Source organism: Lactuca sativa, chromosome 4 (genome assembly GCF_002870075.4).
Source record: "Lactuca sativa cultivar Salinas chromosome 4, Lsat_Salinas_v11, whole genome shotgun sequence".
Taxonomy (NCBI): domain Eukaryota; kingdom Viridiplantae; phylum Streptophyta; class Magnoliopsida; order Asterales; family Asteraceae; genus Lactuca; species Lactuca sativa.
This window is the reverse complement of record NC_056626.2, coordinates 405,215,136-405,232,338: the sequence shown is the minus strand read 5'-3', so window position 1 is coordinate 405,232,338 and position 17,203 is coordinate 405,215,136. Positions and strand designations below refer to the sequence as shown.

The 17,203-nt window shown below is 41.5% G+C and overlaps 1 protein-coding gene across 1 annotated transcript; it reads left to right on the top strand.

The window, feature by feature from the left end:
• The first annotated feature begins 1,451 nt into the window (after nucleotides 1-1,451).
• LOC111883046 (uncharacterized) lies at nucleotides 1,452-15,697 on the top strand. Its single transcript, XM_052771298.1, has 5 exons — nucleotides 1,452-2,123; nucleotides 2,211-2,901; nucleotides 3,010-3,061; nucleotides 3,595-3,733; nucleotides 12,562-15,697. The coding sequence occupies exon 5, from the start codon at nucleotides 14,744-14,746 to the stop codon at nucleotides 15,695-15,697; it is 954 nt and encodes a 317-aa protein (XP_052627258.1). The 5' UTR covers nucleotides 1,452-2,123; nucleotides 2,211-2,901; nucleotides 3,010-3,061; nucleotides 3,595-3,733; nucleotides 12,562-14,743.
• The last annotated feature ends 1,506 nt before the right edge of the window (nucleotides 15,698-17,203 follow it).

Genomic DNA, 17,203 nt, shown 5'->3' with positions numbered 1-17,203 from the left:
CGGGGTCGGTTATGCGAGTGTGGGTGGGGCCCGTATCTCATTGAGCGGGGCCCGTTATATGATATGTTTGATATGCGATATCTTGGATAGCTCACTAAGCTTTGTGCTTACGGTTTTAGTTTATATTTCAGGTACTTCCAGTTCCATGGGGAATAACTCGGGCTGACTGCATCGCACACACCATAGGGATTCTGTTTATGGGACATACTCTAATTTTCATGATGTTTGACATACTTATTTGATTAGGATGTATGAACAATGTTTTTGGAATGATGTTTTTACTTAAATAAAAATTGAAATTTTTGGGTCATGTTTTAAGGATGTTACAAGTAACTAAAATATTCAGCTTATAATTAAAAAAAGAAAATAAGATAAAGTTATGGAAAATATTGGTACCTTTTGTATAACCAAATGGGGAAGCATGAATGAAAATATTATGCTCTCAATGCAAGAAAAATGTGGTGTGGTGAGCTTCGATTAAAGAAAAATTAGTGAATCAAAAGCGCATTATGAAAAAAATCTATATTGATAAAAGAATTGACAAGCTTTAAGCTTTTTAACCTTTGCTTAAATCGGTTTCCATTTGCATCGTTATGAGGATACTTCTTTGTTTATGATTCTTCTTTACTGGCTGTTAGAAAGAGAAAAAATAACATATAAATACACATTAATACATATTTCTAGACAAATAAATACACAGATACATACATATGTACACATATACAAATACAAACAAAAGTCCAGACACATACAGTCACAGAAATACACAAAGATCCAGATTTACAAATAAATCCAAAATTTTTTTGACAAATATATACACCTACACAGATACAAACACTCGCATACAAAAAACATACATAGATAGAAAACATCTACATACAAAGATACACACATATATACATAGACTTACACACAATGATACAGATACACATATAGAAACACATACATATATAGACACACACACACATAGATACACAAACTTAAACAAAGTGATACAGAGACTGATAGAAGGAGACGACCTCCATATCTCTTGTCACATCCTTCATAGGAGAAACCACAAATCCATGTGAAGAGAGCAAGTAGGGGTGGTTTAAATAACGCAACAAATTCCTAAAAAATGGGGTGAAATACTTACAATCAAATTGTTAGATATTTGTAATCAGCAACCAGTTCATTGGTAAATTAGGGGCCAGATAATTACAATCAAGTTGAAGTGTAACCTAGCAATCCAAAATTAAAGCCTAATTATCTGGAAATCACAAGCCGCCATTGAAACCTCTTTCAAATTCTTTGAAACCTTCATAAGAATGAAGACATCGATCGATTTTAAGAGGTGCAACCCTTAAAACATCATATACAACAACTTTAGTCGTTAAATAAATTATGAATCTTAAAGTCACGTCATCCCAAATGAATCGGTCAACAATTGACCCAACCCACCCATATATCTTCCACCGCCACTACCACTCAATCATGTCGTGTTATCACACATGTCGACCCTTCGTAACCTACAATGCACTACATCTATTGGTTGGTTCACTTCTAGGCTTCTCTTCTTATCCTGCTTGCGATCACACATAAACTTGCAAGAGGTATCTCTCTTTTTATCCTTTTAGTTTGTGATCACATACCATTCCCCTACTTCAAATTCATTGCACCCATACACTGTCCTTTGAATTCGGTTTCATTCAAATGGAAACTTTAATCGATCCCACAAAATCATAGCAAATCACCCCAATCGTTTCCTTCCTATCTAAAATTGAAACCCTAGACAATCCCCTATCACACGTATGTTTTCTTTCATATCTCGCGTACAAATCTACTACACTTTTTCTTCCCATCTCCTCGGCACTATTCTTCATCCCTCTATCTTCCTCTTAATCGATTCATGTAACTGATTTAGATAGAGAAATCTCGATTTATATTAAATTATCAAAGTTTACTAAATCGATCAGAGGTTGGGTGAAGTTTAGAACATTCAAAATTGGCGAATAATGATTCCTTCAAAATGTGAAATGGCATTTGATCGCTCCTCTCTTGTTCTCTCTCTCACTACATTTTTCTCCAAAACCCTACACTTCACCGTCACTGGGATCAAATTTGAAGAAGAAAATGATTTGCAGGTCTCATTTATTCTGGTTTAAATTACACACGTTACATCTTATGTGGTAAGTATTTTAATGGTGCATTTCTTTATCGACTATTTTCAGGGTGCTAAATCGTTGAAGATGGACTTGGACACCTCTATTGTTGTTTTTTCTCTATAAATCTCAAACTCATGTCTTCTTTTTTATAACAGGGGAACCTAAGGTGTTACTATATGTTCTTTTCGTTCAGTATACCATACAGGCAGTCAAAGTGAAGGAAAAAGTTTTAAATTGATATTTTGTTACTGTTGTTTATAAAATACATGGTTGTGATTTTTTTCGTATAACATGGTTGTGATTTTTAGGTCCAAATAAAAATTATGTTCAGACCAAGAAGTGACTAGCACCATATTTACTTCAGTTGAAGGAGATTGAAGCCAAAGTTCTAACATTTATGTGAATTTATGATAAAGGCTGAAGAAAAGATAGTTCGATGTTGTTCAATTTGCTAAATTGAAGGACAAATGAAATTTGTTCATCGTTGCAGACTTGCTACTAGAGGTGGGACTCCGTCTAGGCTTGATTTAGGGTTGGGATGACACCTCTTTGATCTGATTTTGGCAAGGAACATGTAACCCACATTTATTGTTGCCTCCTTTCTAAAAAATGTATCGCAAGAAAACCCAAACGGATCACCACTATATGTTTGTTTGTATCGATAAATCTGTATGTGTGTGTATTTCTTTGATCCTTCAGATTTGGATCTCTAGTGGGTTACATTTCATGTTTTCAAATTTGGATCTACAAATGAAGGGTAAATGCACACAAATTGATCTCTATGAGTTGTTGCATATCTTATTTTAGTCTTTTGTAGAAAGATCATTATATGGCTTCTGATAATTCTTCATTGTGTTTGTTGCAGGTTACCAGACAAAACTGGAGTGTTTGTTACACTTATGGAAAACTCTTTTCCGGTACCCTAACATTAGGTTATCAGAAGCATACTTATTGTTGTATATAACAAATACACGATGTTAATAATATTATGAAAATCATTTTATATTTAAAATGCAAACCTACCATAAGGAAACAATTATATATTTTTTCAAAATTATAATTTTCAATTATCATGATATGCTAGTCACCATCGTAACTTGATAGCTTGCCATGTGGGATGGTAAATGATGGAAGTGATTTGACGACTAGCAACATAAGAACAAAATCTTGGGTATGATTAACTCATTTTGACCTATTGGATTTTTAACCATGGAATCTAATGAGGGTAATGTTTAAATTTTATGTGTAACGTAAGGAAAGGCATTAGCTAGATTGTATTTAGTTTAATCACATTTAAATAATCATGCCTATCATTTATAATCTTATTTTAGGAACATTATGTGATCGTATTGTGATTATCATGGACTCATACATATACTTGGAATTAGTCTATTTTTCTCAACCTCCGAATGAAAGAATCTTTTTGATGTTTTATGGACAAACCTTGCAGATTTGGCTGTTCGGCATTGCATTTATTGTGTAGTGAATGTCAATGGCAATGGTGAAAACTCATCTTAATAATTGCAACCAAACTTATTCATGTGGTTAAGATGAATGTTATCACAAGTGATTCAAGGCAATGATGATTGGTAAGTTACATTTACATGAACCAAACTATTATGATTTTATGTATTGTATAATTTGTTGGAATAATTTTTATGTTGGTAAATGATGAAATTGATGGAGCTTTTGGTGTTGGCAAAGGGGTAGTGTACGTCAATTTATAGGTGTACCCTTTGAAGTCTGTTGATGTCATAAATCAAGCCAATTGTTCAAATATCAAAGAGAAACACCAAAGCATATAAGAGGCATTATATGCAGTGCGTTTATCAATTTGAACGGTCAAAGGTCAAATATATGATGGTCTGTATACTTTTTGATCATTTTTAGGCAACCAAAGCTTCGATTTCAATCAGTTTCAACCCATCATCCGCTAAACCCATTAATTTTTTGTTTTCCTCTAACTACTAATTTTTATAATGACCTTGATTGATGGCATGCATCATTTTATATAACTAAACACTCAAAGTGATGGAATTTCTAGCACCATAGGCCTATCATGTAATTATATTGTATTTACATATTTTACATTTGTTTTGCTACAGATTCAAGATAAGTATAGTGTAACATCCCGAAAATTAAGGGTAAAATTTTCATTTTTATTACAATCAAAACACCATTGTAACTTTATCCAAACATTTAAAAGCATTTCAAAATAAAACAATTATCATAGTTCATTCCCAAAGATCACATATTGCGGAAAACACGGGTGTATGCGCTGCGATCAAGCCAGGCTTTTCCCTTTCGAACCGGATGTACCTGAAACCATAAACCACAAACTGTAAGATCAAAGCTTAGTGAGTTCCGCAAATACCACATACCAAACATATCAAACGATATATATATATATATATATATATATATATATATATATATATATATATATATATATATATATATATATGAAATATATCCAACCAATCAATAAAAGTGCTATGTGGCATCCATAGTCTTGTCATTATGCACGATTCGCCTCGTGGTCTTCCTTGCCAGGTCGTGGGCCAAACCCCTGCGTCTTACAGACAAGTGCCAAGAGCCACCTCCGGATCTTCCATGCAAACATCACACAAACAACTAGCATACAATCTACTCTACTTAATTAATCAATTGTTAGAGTTCAGACTATGGTCTCTCATACAATTTGTCAGGAACTGCCTCCTGGTCTTTCATACCACTGCCAAGGGTTACCCCCGGGTCTTCCTACAATACATGAAATAAATGGACCAACTTTAGTGCCTTCGAACCATAGAACAGTGAGGAGACTCACTTCGAATACAGAAGCTAGGGTAAAATGACCATTTTACCCTTGACCCATCATGAACCAAAATGAGGTCCAAACCCAAAATAAAAAAGGCCCAAAAATGCTAGATCCATAAAAAGCTTACTAATGGCCCAATTTTCCAAATTAGGCCCAACCCCATATGAGCCTTATCCTAAAGCCCAATAATTCTTTAGTTGATAACAAATCTCAGAAAGCCCAAAGACACCACGAGGCTTAAGCCCATTTGGCCCACAAAGGCCCAAATCCATTGAGCCCACAAGGCCCAACAAAGGAATCCCATAACCCAGTCCAATTCCAAAAACAATTCATCAGTCCAGAAGTCCAACTATCAAAGCCGAAGACCCAATCCAAGGCCCAAAGTCCAAAGATGTCAAACAAGCCCAAAAATGGCACTAGGCCATTTATGTTGGGCGTACACACACTGGTACACTGAGCGTACTCCTAAAGTCCACAGTACGCGGGGCGTAGGATCAGTTACGCTGGGCGTAACCTCGATTTCTCCCAAAAATGACATGTGACTTAATACCTTAAGCACTTAGCCCCAAAACATCATGTAACCTTCATAATAAGCTCTTAACTGATAAAGTTGCCAAATTTATCAGTTTGCATGTCTCAATGGGACCCAATAACCTTCTTAATCCATAAGGACTTAATAAACTCCAACCAGAATATGCATGGACCATTCTTACACATAAAGCAAACATTTTTATGAACTAAAAACATCAGAATAGGCAATATTTATCACTCCAAGCTCCCAGAGTGTTGTCAAATAACTAGGTCTCACCTATGACACCATGATGGGACCAAAACTCACATAATGCTAGATCTAAGCTTCAAATGAGCAAGGTTAGAGCTTTATACTTCTAATGAGCCGAAAATGGAGCAAAGAGTCGAGATCTACAAGCCTTCCATTGATTCACCACCTTGCACAAAGCATCCACTCTTGAATATACACTAAAACCCACCAAAGATGCATATAAAAGGCTCACAACACTCTTGGATGAGGTTAGGGTTCGAGATTAGGGTTGGAGGACAATGGAGGATGAAAGAGAGGCTAACACCTGAGAGTTAAGGTGTTTAAATAGTGAGCCAACCCTAAGATTTAGGGTTTTGGGATCCAGCACGTATGTTGGGTGTACTATCTGTATGTTGTGCATACAACTCCAAAAACCCGTGTTTCACTTTCCAATATTACATTGGGCGTACTCAGCCCAACACGTGCATGCTATCCTTGCATGAATGGGACCGGAATGTAAGCTTTTTCCATCAAGGGTCAATTCTGCCAAAATCTTCAAAATGCCCTAACTTCCTCATTTTAGATCCGTTTCCAACGAACCTTGTATCAATGGATAGGTGGCAAGAAGCCCTACGCTTCTAACAACACACCCAAGCCTTAAAACTCCTGAACAAAACCCAAAATCCTTAAAAGACCGAATGATCAAATCACGACTATACCCTTGACCTCTGAAGTCATAATCGAACGCTTGGATCACTTAAACCATAACACCCACGCCAAGAAGAGCCAAATCCTTTCTTTCTCAAGGCCCCAAGCCCCATGAACACTGAAGATTGGGCCCCAACCCCAAATAAAGAAGCAAATCTGGATCTGAGTGTTACATATAGAGTATTGAATCCTTTTGGATTAGAGTGGTTTGTTGTTGTTTGTGGGTGGTGTTGACGATTTTTTAATGTAATATTTGTATATCAATAATACTTAGCAATGTAAAAGATACATTTTGTAAATTACTAAGAAATCAAAGGAATTATGTCCAAATTGGGTGTTATAGTACATTATTATGTAGGTTGTTACATTATATTCGACTCTTATGTAACAACGTAAATTTCAAAACAATTTTTATTTTTTTTAAATGTAATTTCATTCATAAAGATTCTCAATTCTTAACGTATCACATGATAAATCCATAAAATCACATCCCAAGATCAAATGTATGAAACTCCAATAGTGTGTACTAATCATGCTGGCGCCTTCCCGCGATCCTCGTTGGTACCTGAAACACATAACACAAACACTGTAAACACAAAAGCTTAGTGAGTTCCCAAAAATACCACATATAACATATATTAGCCACTCGAGGCTATAACTTTGTGGAGCCTCTGGTCCTAACTCTATGAACCTTCCGGTTCTAACTCTATAAACTCTGGAACATACACGACATGAATCACATAGAAATAATGTAGTGTATCACAATCACATAAATAGCATACAAGATACTCTGTCATATAACTCTAATTACCACTCTAGGTATAGTATAGTGAGAAGACTCACCTCGGGTAACTCGGTAAATCTCGAACTCGGTAAAAATCTGGTCTAGCCTCCGCCTAATCACATGGAATAAGTACTCTAATCAATACAACTCTCAAGGCTAGACTAAACCCCTCTCTTAGCACTCTCAGAAGGGTAAAAGACCATTTTACCCCTCTCATGGCTCAAAGACCCAAACATTGACCAAACCCTAAAAGTCAACAAAAGTCAACTATCCGGGTTACGTTGTGCGTACCAAACCTGTACGCTGGGCGTACCCGGCAACCTCACAGAATCGGGGAACACGACCCCCTACGTTGCGCGTACTGGGATTATGCCCCGCGGAAATCCCAGTTTCATGCTCCTTTGCTTTTGGGGTCTTAAACGGTTAAGACACACGTCCAACTCCCAGATCTTACTACCCCTAAGCATCTTAATCCATAAAGTTGGTGACTTTAAGCCTTTGCATGGCTATGAGAGTGACCAACACCCAAATCATTCCACTTCCAACACTTTAAAGCCCATAAATCAAACATGACTTCATAATGACGACCAAGCTGAGATTTTTATGGATCAACAACACACATAACACTTAAATGGGACAGATCTAGGTCCATGGAGCCCATTTTGCTCATAAAAGTCTCCACCTTTGTGACATAAACCCTAGAAATGGACCATAAAACACCAAACCAAAATGAAGAGGAAAGTTCTGAGCTTGTTACCTCTAAGTGAAGTTCCTCCCTTTGAAGAACTCAGATCCAAGCTTGAACTCCAAACCGTAGCCTCCACAAGCACCTCCCTTCTTCCTCACTAACACACATAAAGGCACTTCTAGCTCAAAACACTCACACACAAGCTTTAGGATAAAGGAAATGCTCTCTTAGGGTTTCACTCTTTGAAATGGTGGCTGAGGACAAGGCCTTAGCATTCCTTTTATAGTGCATAAGAAACAAATTAGGGTTTGCATCTGGACCCGCTACGCCCAGCGTACCTAGGCGAGTCCGCATCCAACTTAAGCGCATGAGTACACGCAACATACTATTCAGTACGCCCAACGTACTCATTTGCCTTAATATATCACTTAAGGGCTTAACTTGACAATCTTGGAAAAATAAAAAGGTTTAAGAGACGCACCTGGAATTTGGGATGTTACAATTCTCCCCCACTAGAACCAGACTTTGCCCTCGAAGTCTCATGCCACAAACAACTCTGGATGCTGCTCCCGCATCTTTGACTCTGGCTCCCAAGTCAGCTCGGACCCTCTCCGATGTTGCCACTGGACCTGAACCAGAGGCACCTCCTTGTTCCTCAGAACCTTGATCTTCCGGTCCAAGATCGCGATCGGTCTCTCAACATAATTCAGACCCGCGTCCACCTGAATATCCTCCAACGACACCACTGTCGACTCGTCGGCAATACACTTCCTCAGCTGAGACACGTGGAAGGTATAATGAATCTGGATCAACTCCGCAGGTAGCTCCAAACGATATGCTACCCTGCCCACCCTCGCGGTCACCCTGAACGGACCAATGTACCGGGGCCCCAGCTTGCCCCTCTTCCTGAATCGGATCACTCCTTTCTAAGGAGATACCTTCAGGAGTACGAAGTCTGCCACCTGAAACTCAAGTTCGGACCGTCGCCTATCCGCATAACTCTTCTGGCGACACTGAGCTCTTAACAACCTCTGTCTGACTTGTTGTATCTGCTCTGTCGTCTGGAGCACTAAACCAGTGCTACCCAACACTCGCTTCCCGTCCTCTCCCCAGCAGATGGGAGTCCGACACCTCCTCCCATACAACAACTCAAAGGGAGGCATACCGATACTCGAATGGTGGTTGTTGTTATAAGAAAACTCAGCCAATGGCAGATACATGTCCCAACTTCCTCCGAAGTCCAACACACATGCCCTAAGCATGTCCTCAAGCATCTGAATCGTCCGCTCGCTCTGACCGTCCGTCTGTGGGTGGTATGCGGTACTAAAATGCAGCCTCGTACCCAACTCCTCGTGGAATTGCTTCCAGAACCTGGAAGTGAAATGAACATCTCGGTCCGACACGATCAAGATCGGTACTCCATGTCGCGATACCACCTCTCTCACATACAACTCTGACAGCCTCTCCACATAAGAGCTCTCATTGATAGCAAGAAAATGAGCGCTCTTCGTCATCCGGTCAATGATCACCCAAATTGCATCGACACCTCTTACAGTCCTCGACAATTTGGTGATAAAATCCATGGAAATATGTTCCCACTTCCACTGGGGAATCTCAAGTGGCTGCAACTTGCCATGCGGTCACTGGTGCTCGACCTTAACCCTACGACAGGTCAAGCACCTCTCTACAAACCATGCCACATCCCTCTTCATACAGGGCCACCAATAGTCTCTCTTCAGGTCCAAATACATATTAGTGTCCCCGGGATGGATCGAAAACCTCGATCTGTGCGCCTCCTCTATCAAAATGGTGCGTGCCCCACCCTCAAATGGCACCCAAATCCGACCCTGGAAGGTTATAAGCCCTCGACTATCGGTAATGAACTCATATACTTGCCCGATCACCCGTTCTCTTTTGCGGTTCTCCGGTCTCATTGCCTCAAACTGGGCCTCCCGAATGGTGTCCAACACCGGAGTCATCACCGTCAACCTTATACAAACATCCCGTATCAGGGCACTCTCCGTCCTACGACTCAAGGAATCAACTACAACATCAGCCTTTCTCGGGTGGTACAGGATCTCGCACTCATAATCCTTTACCACATCCAACCATCTCCTCTGGCACATGTTCAGGTTGGGCTGATCCATCAGATACTTCAAACTCTTGTGGTCGGTGTATATGGTACTCCGAACCCCATACAAATAGTGACGCTAGATCTTGAGGGCAAACACCACATCCCCCCAACTCCAAATCGTGAGTAGGATACCTCGTCTCATGAGGCTTCAGCTGCCTCGATGCGTATGTTATCACGTGCCCTCTCTGCATCAGCACCGCACCCAATCCCGATATTGACGCGTCACAATATACCACAAAATCCTCCATCCCCTCCGAAAGAGCAAACGATGGGGCTTCGCATAATCTTTGGCGAAGTGTCTCGAATGAGGCATGCTGCTCCGGGCCCTAACTAAAAGCCACGCCATTCCGGGTCAACCTGGTGAGAGGAACAACAATCCTGGAGAAATCCTTGATAAATATCCGATAATAACCGGCCAACCCCAAAAAACTCCTGATCTCTAAAGGGGATCTCAACACCTCCCAACTCATCACAGCCTCAATCTTGGCCAATGTAACGCCCGTAGATCCGGGATAGTCAAATTAGAGGCAATAAGTGTCGAAAACGACTTTTCGACAAAATATTAATTAGAATAAATAATCTTAACCAAGTTGTATAATATGTATCAAGGGTTCCGTACATATAAAGAACGCCGAAATCCGAGTTATAACAAAGAAGTTATGGCCCGTCGAAGTTTTACGGCAAAACCGGCACAACACCGGGAGATGTAAATAGTGAATTTACGATGAATGAATTTTTAGCCTTTGTGATCTAAAACAAAGTTGTAGTATACAAAAGAACGCCCAAATCTGACTTCGTATGAGGAAGTTATGATTTTTCTAAGATTCGGCTTAGCAGTGTACAACCCGAAACTCGAATTTTAGTTCGAGCAGTTTTTGGCTAACGCAGCCTTAATGAGAGTTGAAGATCTCATTAATAGGAACTCAACGGTAAAAACATAGACGAAAACGGAGTCCGTATGAAGAAGTTATGAATTTTACGCAGACATTTAACAGTATAATCTCCTCCTACTGTTAAATTTAAGATCGGTCGAGAATTAGCCGACGAAGTCTAAATGAGAGTTGTAGATCTTATTTTTACCTACGCGTGGATATAAAGAACGTCAAAAACAAATTTCGTATGTGAAGTTATGAATTTTTGAAAATTGGCTGATTTCCACCCTATGTGTGATGCCACGTGTGAGCACCAGGTGAAAACTTGGAGCCTACGCAACACCACGACGTGGTGAGGGCCACCACGATGTGGTGATGCCCCTGGAGGTCTATAAATAGAGGCTCGAGGCTGCCTCTTTTTCTCACACCTTTCCCCACTTATTTCTCTCTCTATACTCTCTCTCTAAGCCCTAAAACCCCCCAAAAAGCCTAAGGAACCCCCTAGCACGAGGCGGAAGCCCCGGAGCGCCTGACGACTCCGAAAGGAATAGCCTTCGGCTCATAAACTCTGCTCCAGCAGAGCCCGATTTCCAAGGAAACCCGCTGTAAGTGAGCTATACCTACCCTATCTTTAGTATAGCTTATGTTTTAATATAGTAACATTATTAGGAACTTATAATGAGTATTTGGGCTATTATTATTAGTTATATAAGAGTGTTTCTTAGCGCTTATGTAATAGTAATAATATTTAGACTATTAATTAGTCACGTTTAACGTTAGACTAAACTCTAGTGGTAATGATACTAGGTTTTCTCCGAGGGAAATTGTTTTAACAGTAACGAAGTGTTGTCCGAGTACCGAGTCATCACCTTATCAGGTGAATGCATAGTTACTTTCATCTTACAAATAGATATGAAGTATTTTATATAAATTACGTGCTATGTGTGCATATTATCTGAATACTTGTTGTCTATGCTAGATGAACGATTTCATACATGTCTTAAATGATTTAAACGATATATGTATTTTATATGTACGCAAATTTTGGGGTAAAACATGGGTAGATGTAATAGATGGAATATAAGTTGGACGATGAGTTGAGAGGTGTTATAGACCACGAGGTGAGGGTGAGAGGTGAACGATGTGAGAAGCCTTTTCCCAAACGATGGCCCCGTCATTCAGCAGAGTATGGATGACAACCACAAACTATTCTAGACAGTCCAGTGGAACACTAGTAGGCTCGCAACCTGTCGGTGTTGTGAACGTTGTGTTCACCCGGTGTACTCTAAACCCTGGTTATCATGCAGACTTGATGCCTAAACCCTCGTGATCATGCATACTTGGTGCCAAAACCCTGGCGACTATGTAGACTTAGTGCATGTTGTATAAATTCTGGCGACTATGCAGACTTAGTGCCTAAACCCCAGTAACGATGGACTTCGTGCCAATTCCTTAGGATGATCCTTAGGAATGTATGAATGAGGAATGGTTGATTCTTAGGGTAGATCCTTAAGAGTAAAGAAGATAATGGGGATGGGTAATTGGGTTGATTGTTTGATTATTTGAACATAATAATTATATTATTGTGGGTTGAAAACCCTATGTACTCACCAGGTTTCCCAACCTGACCCACTCAGTTTATTTATATCACAGGTGTTGATATGAAGTCACATTACACTGAGAGATTAAAGAGATGTAGATCACTAGTGTAAATAAATGTAAGTTCCATTTATGCTTATGTTTTTGTATTGACGATGACATCCCAAACATTTTAAAATGAATCAAATACGTTTCTTCGAAAATATTTTGATAACGTATTTATCGTGTTTTTCTGGGAACAAGTTCCACAACATTTTTATGAAAATAAGTACTCTGATCTTTACAAAGCATAAAGAAAATCAGTCTTTTATGGCCGTGAAAAATGGGGATGTCACAGCCAGATCGACCAATATCCCATTCTAGTTGACGAGGTGTCCTAGGAACTGGACCTCCCGTAACCAGAAATCACACTTGGAGAATTTGGCGTAAAGCCTCTCCGATCTTAGAACTCCGAGGATCTCCCTCAAATGCTCCTCATGCTGCTCTTTGGATCTCGAATACACCAATATATCATCAATGAACATGATCACCGAATGATCCAACATCGGCCTGCACACCCTGTTCATGAGATCCATGAATGCTGCCGATGCATTGGTGAACCCGAAAGGCATCACCACGAACTCGTAATGCTCATAACGAGTCCTGAACGCTGTCTTCTGGATATCCTCATCACGCACTCTCATCTGATGATATCCAGACCTCAGATCAATCTTGGAGAACCAAGACGCTCCCTGCAACTGATCGAACAAATCTTCGATCCTCGGTAAGGGGTAATGGTTCTTGACCGTTAGCTTGTTCAACTCCCGGTAATCTATGCACATCCGGTGTGAACCGTCCTTTTTCTTCACAAAAAGGATCGATGCTCCCCACGACGAACTACTCGGCCGAATAAACCCCTTCCCCAGCAGCTCCTACAGCTGTGAGGATAACTCTTGCATCTCTGGTGGTGCAAGGCGATAGGGCGCCTTAGCGATAGGCATTGCCCCCAGAACCAAATTGATACGAAAACTCTACTTGCCTCTCGGGAGGCACTCCCGGCAACTCCTCGGGGAAAACGTCCAGGAACTCACGCACTATCGGAACCTCATCGATCGACCTTGGCCTCTCTACATCTACTCTCGTATCCACCACATAGGCCACAAACCCACTACAACCCTGCTGTAGGCTCTGCCTCGCTCTAGCGGTCGAACAAAATGCTAACCCGGAACGAGTACCCTCGCCATAAACCGTAAGAACTCCCCTACTAGGGTCTCGTATGGTCACCAGTTGTCGCTCGCAGTCGATAACCGCTCCAAACCTGCTCAACCAGTCCATGCCCACGATGACACAGACATCTCCCATCGCAATCGGGACCAAATCAATCGGAAACTCAACACCAAAGATCTCGAGTGTACCTCCTCGAATCACATCTGTAGCATACACCGCTCTCTCGTTAGCTATGGAAACTCGTAAAGGCCGACTCAACGCCTCCCGACAGATACTGATGTGCTGACTAAAGGCTAACGACACAAAAGACCGACTCGCACCCGAGTCAAATAACACCAAAGCAGGTACAGAACTCACAAGAAATGTACCTACACATATCATAATATAAGCAAAATACCTCAAACTCAAAATAATTAGATGAAAGAATACATACCAGTCACAACATCGGGCGCTGCGCGGACCTCCTCCGCTGTCAACTGGAAGGCTCTCCCGCGAGCCTTTGGCGCCTCGGCATTCACCGGCCGACTCTCGGTAGCTCGTACAGTAGCAGGGGCAGATCCCTGTGATGCTCCCTGTACTGACCCTCGCAACTGCGGACACTCGGCCTTCCGGTGTCCGGTCTGGTTGCAGTGAAAACAGACTGCAAACCCCTTGGGGGAATCCTTGGCCATGTGCCCCTCCTTGCCACACTTGTAGCAAGACCCTGCTCTGCAAATCCCCTCGTGACCCTTGTCACACTTGCCACAAATGCGGCCCTTCTGGTTCCCTGATCTCGAATAGGCGGGCTTGGCCCGCTTGGCTGCCGGCTGGGACTATGTCGGTCGCCGATCCCTCCCCTGAGACTCTGCCTCCTCCCTGGCCTGAGTCTCGAGCTCAATCTCCCTCTTCCGGGATTTGCCTGAAGCTCGACAAATGTCCAGTATGATGAGTTCTCCATGAACTCACGGATGTCTCTCCTCAAAATGCTCAAATACCGACTCATGCGTGTCTGCTCGGAAGACACGTGCTCAGGGCAGAAAATCGCCCTCTCATGGAGCATCCTAGTGATCACTGTAACAGACTCGGTACCTTGCTTGAGGGTCAAGAACTCGTGGGCCAAACATTACCTTTCCACCGGGGGGATGTACTCATCATGAAACATAGCGGTGAACCTCTCCCGGGTCACCGCGGCAAGCTCTGCAGAAGAATAGTGCGTTGTCACAAACTTCCACCAGTCCTTCGCTCCCAGACGAAGCTGGTTCAGCGCGAACCGAACTCTCAGATGCTTCAGACAAGAACACGTATAAAAGCATCCCTCGATGTCAGAAACCCATCTCATCGCAGTAATCGGATCCTGCGTTCCATCAAGCTTTGGTGGCTTCGTGTTGCTGAACTCCCGGAACAGCAACGAATCGCCACCCTAAGGTCTAGCAGCAGCAACAGCTGCAGCCTCAGTAACCGTTGCGTATTTCTCATCGAAAGTCTCAATCAGGGTGGTCTTAATAGACCCAAACATCTCTGGTATCTCTGCGCGGATCACCGCAGCCAACTCCTCGTGGATTATCTGGCGGAGCTCCTCATCACTCACTCCGTTGGTCTCAGGTTTGTGGCGTGTCCCAACCATGATGTCTCTGAAATACAACACAAAATATCAGAGACTCGCTCGAGTATGCACACATTCGATATCCCATTCCTACTCGATCCCTGGTACCCTAAGGATTCTTACTTGAGTTGCGCACTGATCCGGTGTCTTCAGTTGGGGATGAGCATCGGAAGCAGGTACCCGCTTTTGGAACCGGAACCGTCTCGGAACTGCCGGTTCTGGAACTGGAACTGCCTTAAGCGGTTCCGGTTCCGGTTCCTAAAGTTATGGAACAACCTTAAGCGGTTCCGGTTCCAATTCTCATTTTTTCGGAACCGCTGCCCGCTAGGTACCCGCCGAAACCGGTTTATATATATATTAGTATTTCATATAAATATGTGTGTGTTACTTAGACCGGTTTAGAATATATTGGTCTGATTCTATCCCTCTTTGATCCGAATTTATTCGATTTGGATCGAACTAAGTTGTGGTTTTATCGACAAAAACTAACAAAGTTAATGTAACCAGGTTACCCGCTCCCGGAACCGGCAGTTCCGAAAATTTAAGAACCTCCTATAGCGGTTTCAGTTCCGATTCTAACTTTCTAGGAACCGCTGGTTCCGGTTCCGGTTCTCGCCAAATGAGGCGGGTACCCGCCTATGCTCGTCCCTATCTTCAGTAGTATGGGCCCAATACTACCGTCCACACTACATCAGTATTTACCCCAAGTCCTCCTCTTAGGATCCCAAATCCCGAGTACTCTACTCTTATTATGCATAAGTTATTCCCTAGCAGACCTCTCATAAGTTCCTCGCTGCTACCTACTCACTCTCGAGCGTCTCCTAGCAGCAAAATCCCTAGGCTAAGGCATCACAAATCAGACCACTCTAGTCCTAATAAGAATACCTAGCCTACTCTAACATGCACAACATATCATATCATATCTCATAACACATAATATAAGGGTATTTTGGGAAATCACCGTTCGGGCACTGACTGATCGTACACACTACTCTGCTCTGCTCTTTTCAAAACCTTTTACTCCTTTAGAAAATTTTGTGGTTTTATTTTGAAAATCTCTCAAATCCTTAGTTTGAGTTCAGATACGCCTGAAGGTGCACTCGAATCCCTCAAACCAAGGCACTGATACCAACTTGTAACAATGTAAATTTCGAAACAATTTTTCATTTTAAAAAAAATGTAATTTCATTCATAAAGATTCTCAATTCTCAATGTATCACATAACAAATCCATAAAATCACATCCCAAGATCAAATGTATGAAACTCCAATAATGTGTACTGATCATGTCGGCGCCTTCCCACGATCCTCACTGGTACCTGAAAACACATAACACAAACATTGTAAGCACAAAGGCTTAGTGAGTTCCCCAAAATACCACATATAACACATATTAGCCACTCGAGGCTATAACTTTGTGAAGCCTCTGGTCCTAACTCTGTGAACCTTCTGGTTCTAACTCTGTGAACCTTGCGGTTCTAACTCTGTAAACTCTGGAATATACACGACATGAATCACATAGAAATAATGCAGTGTGTCACAATCACATAAATAGCATACAAGATACTCTGTCATATAACTCTAATTACCACTCTAGGTATAGTATAGTGAGAAGACTCACCTCGGGTAACTCGGTAAATCTCGAACTCGGTAAAAATCTGGTTTAGCCTCCGCCTAATCACACGGAATAAGTACTCTAATCAATACAACTCTCAAGGCTAGACTAAATCCCTCTCTTAGCACTCTCGGAAGGGTAAAATACCATTTTACCCCTCTCATGGCTCAAAGACCCAAACATTGACCAAAACCTAAAAGTCAACAAAAGTCAACTCTCCGTTATTAAATCTTCCTTATTTTTGCATTTTTGGCCTTGGACTCAGCGACTCGAAGGACTGACTCGCCGAGTAGA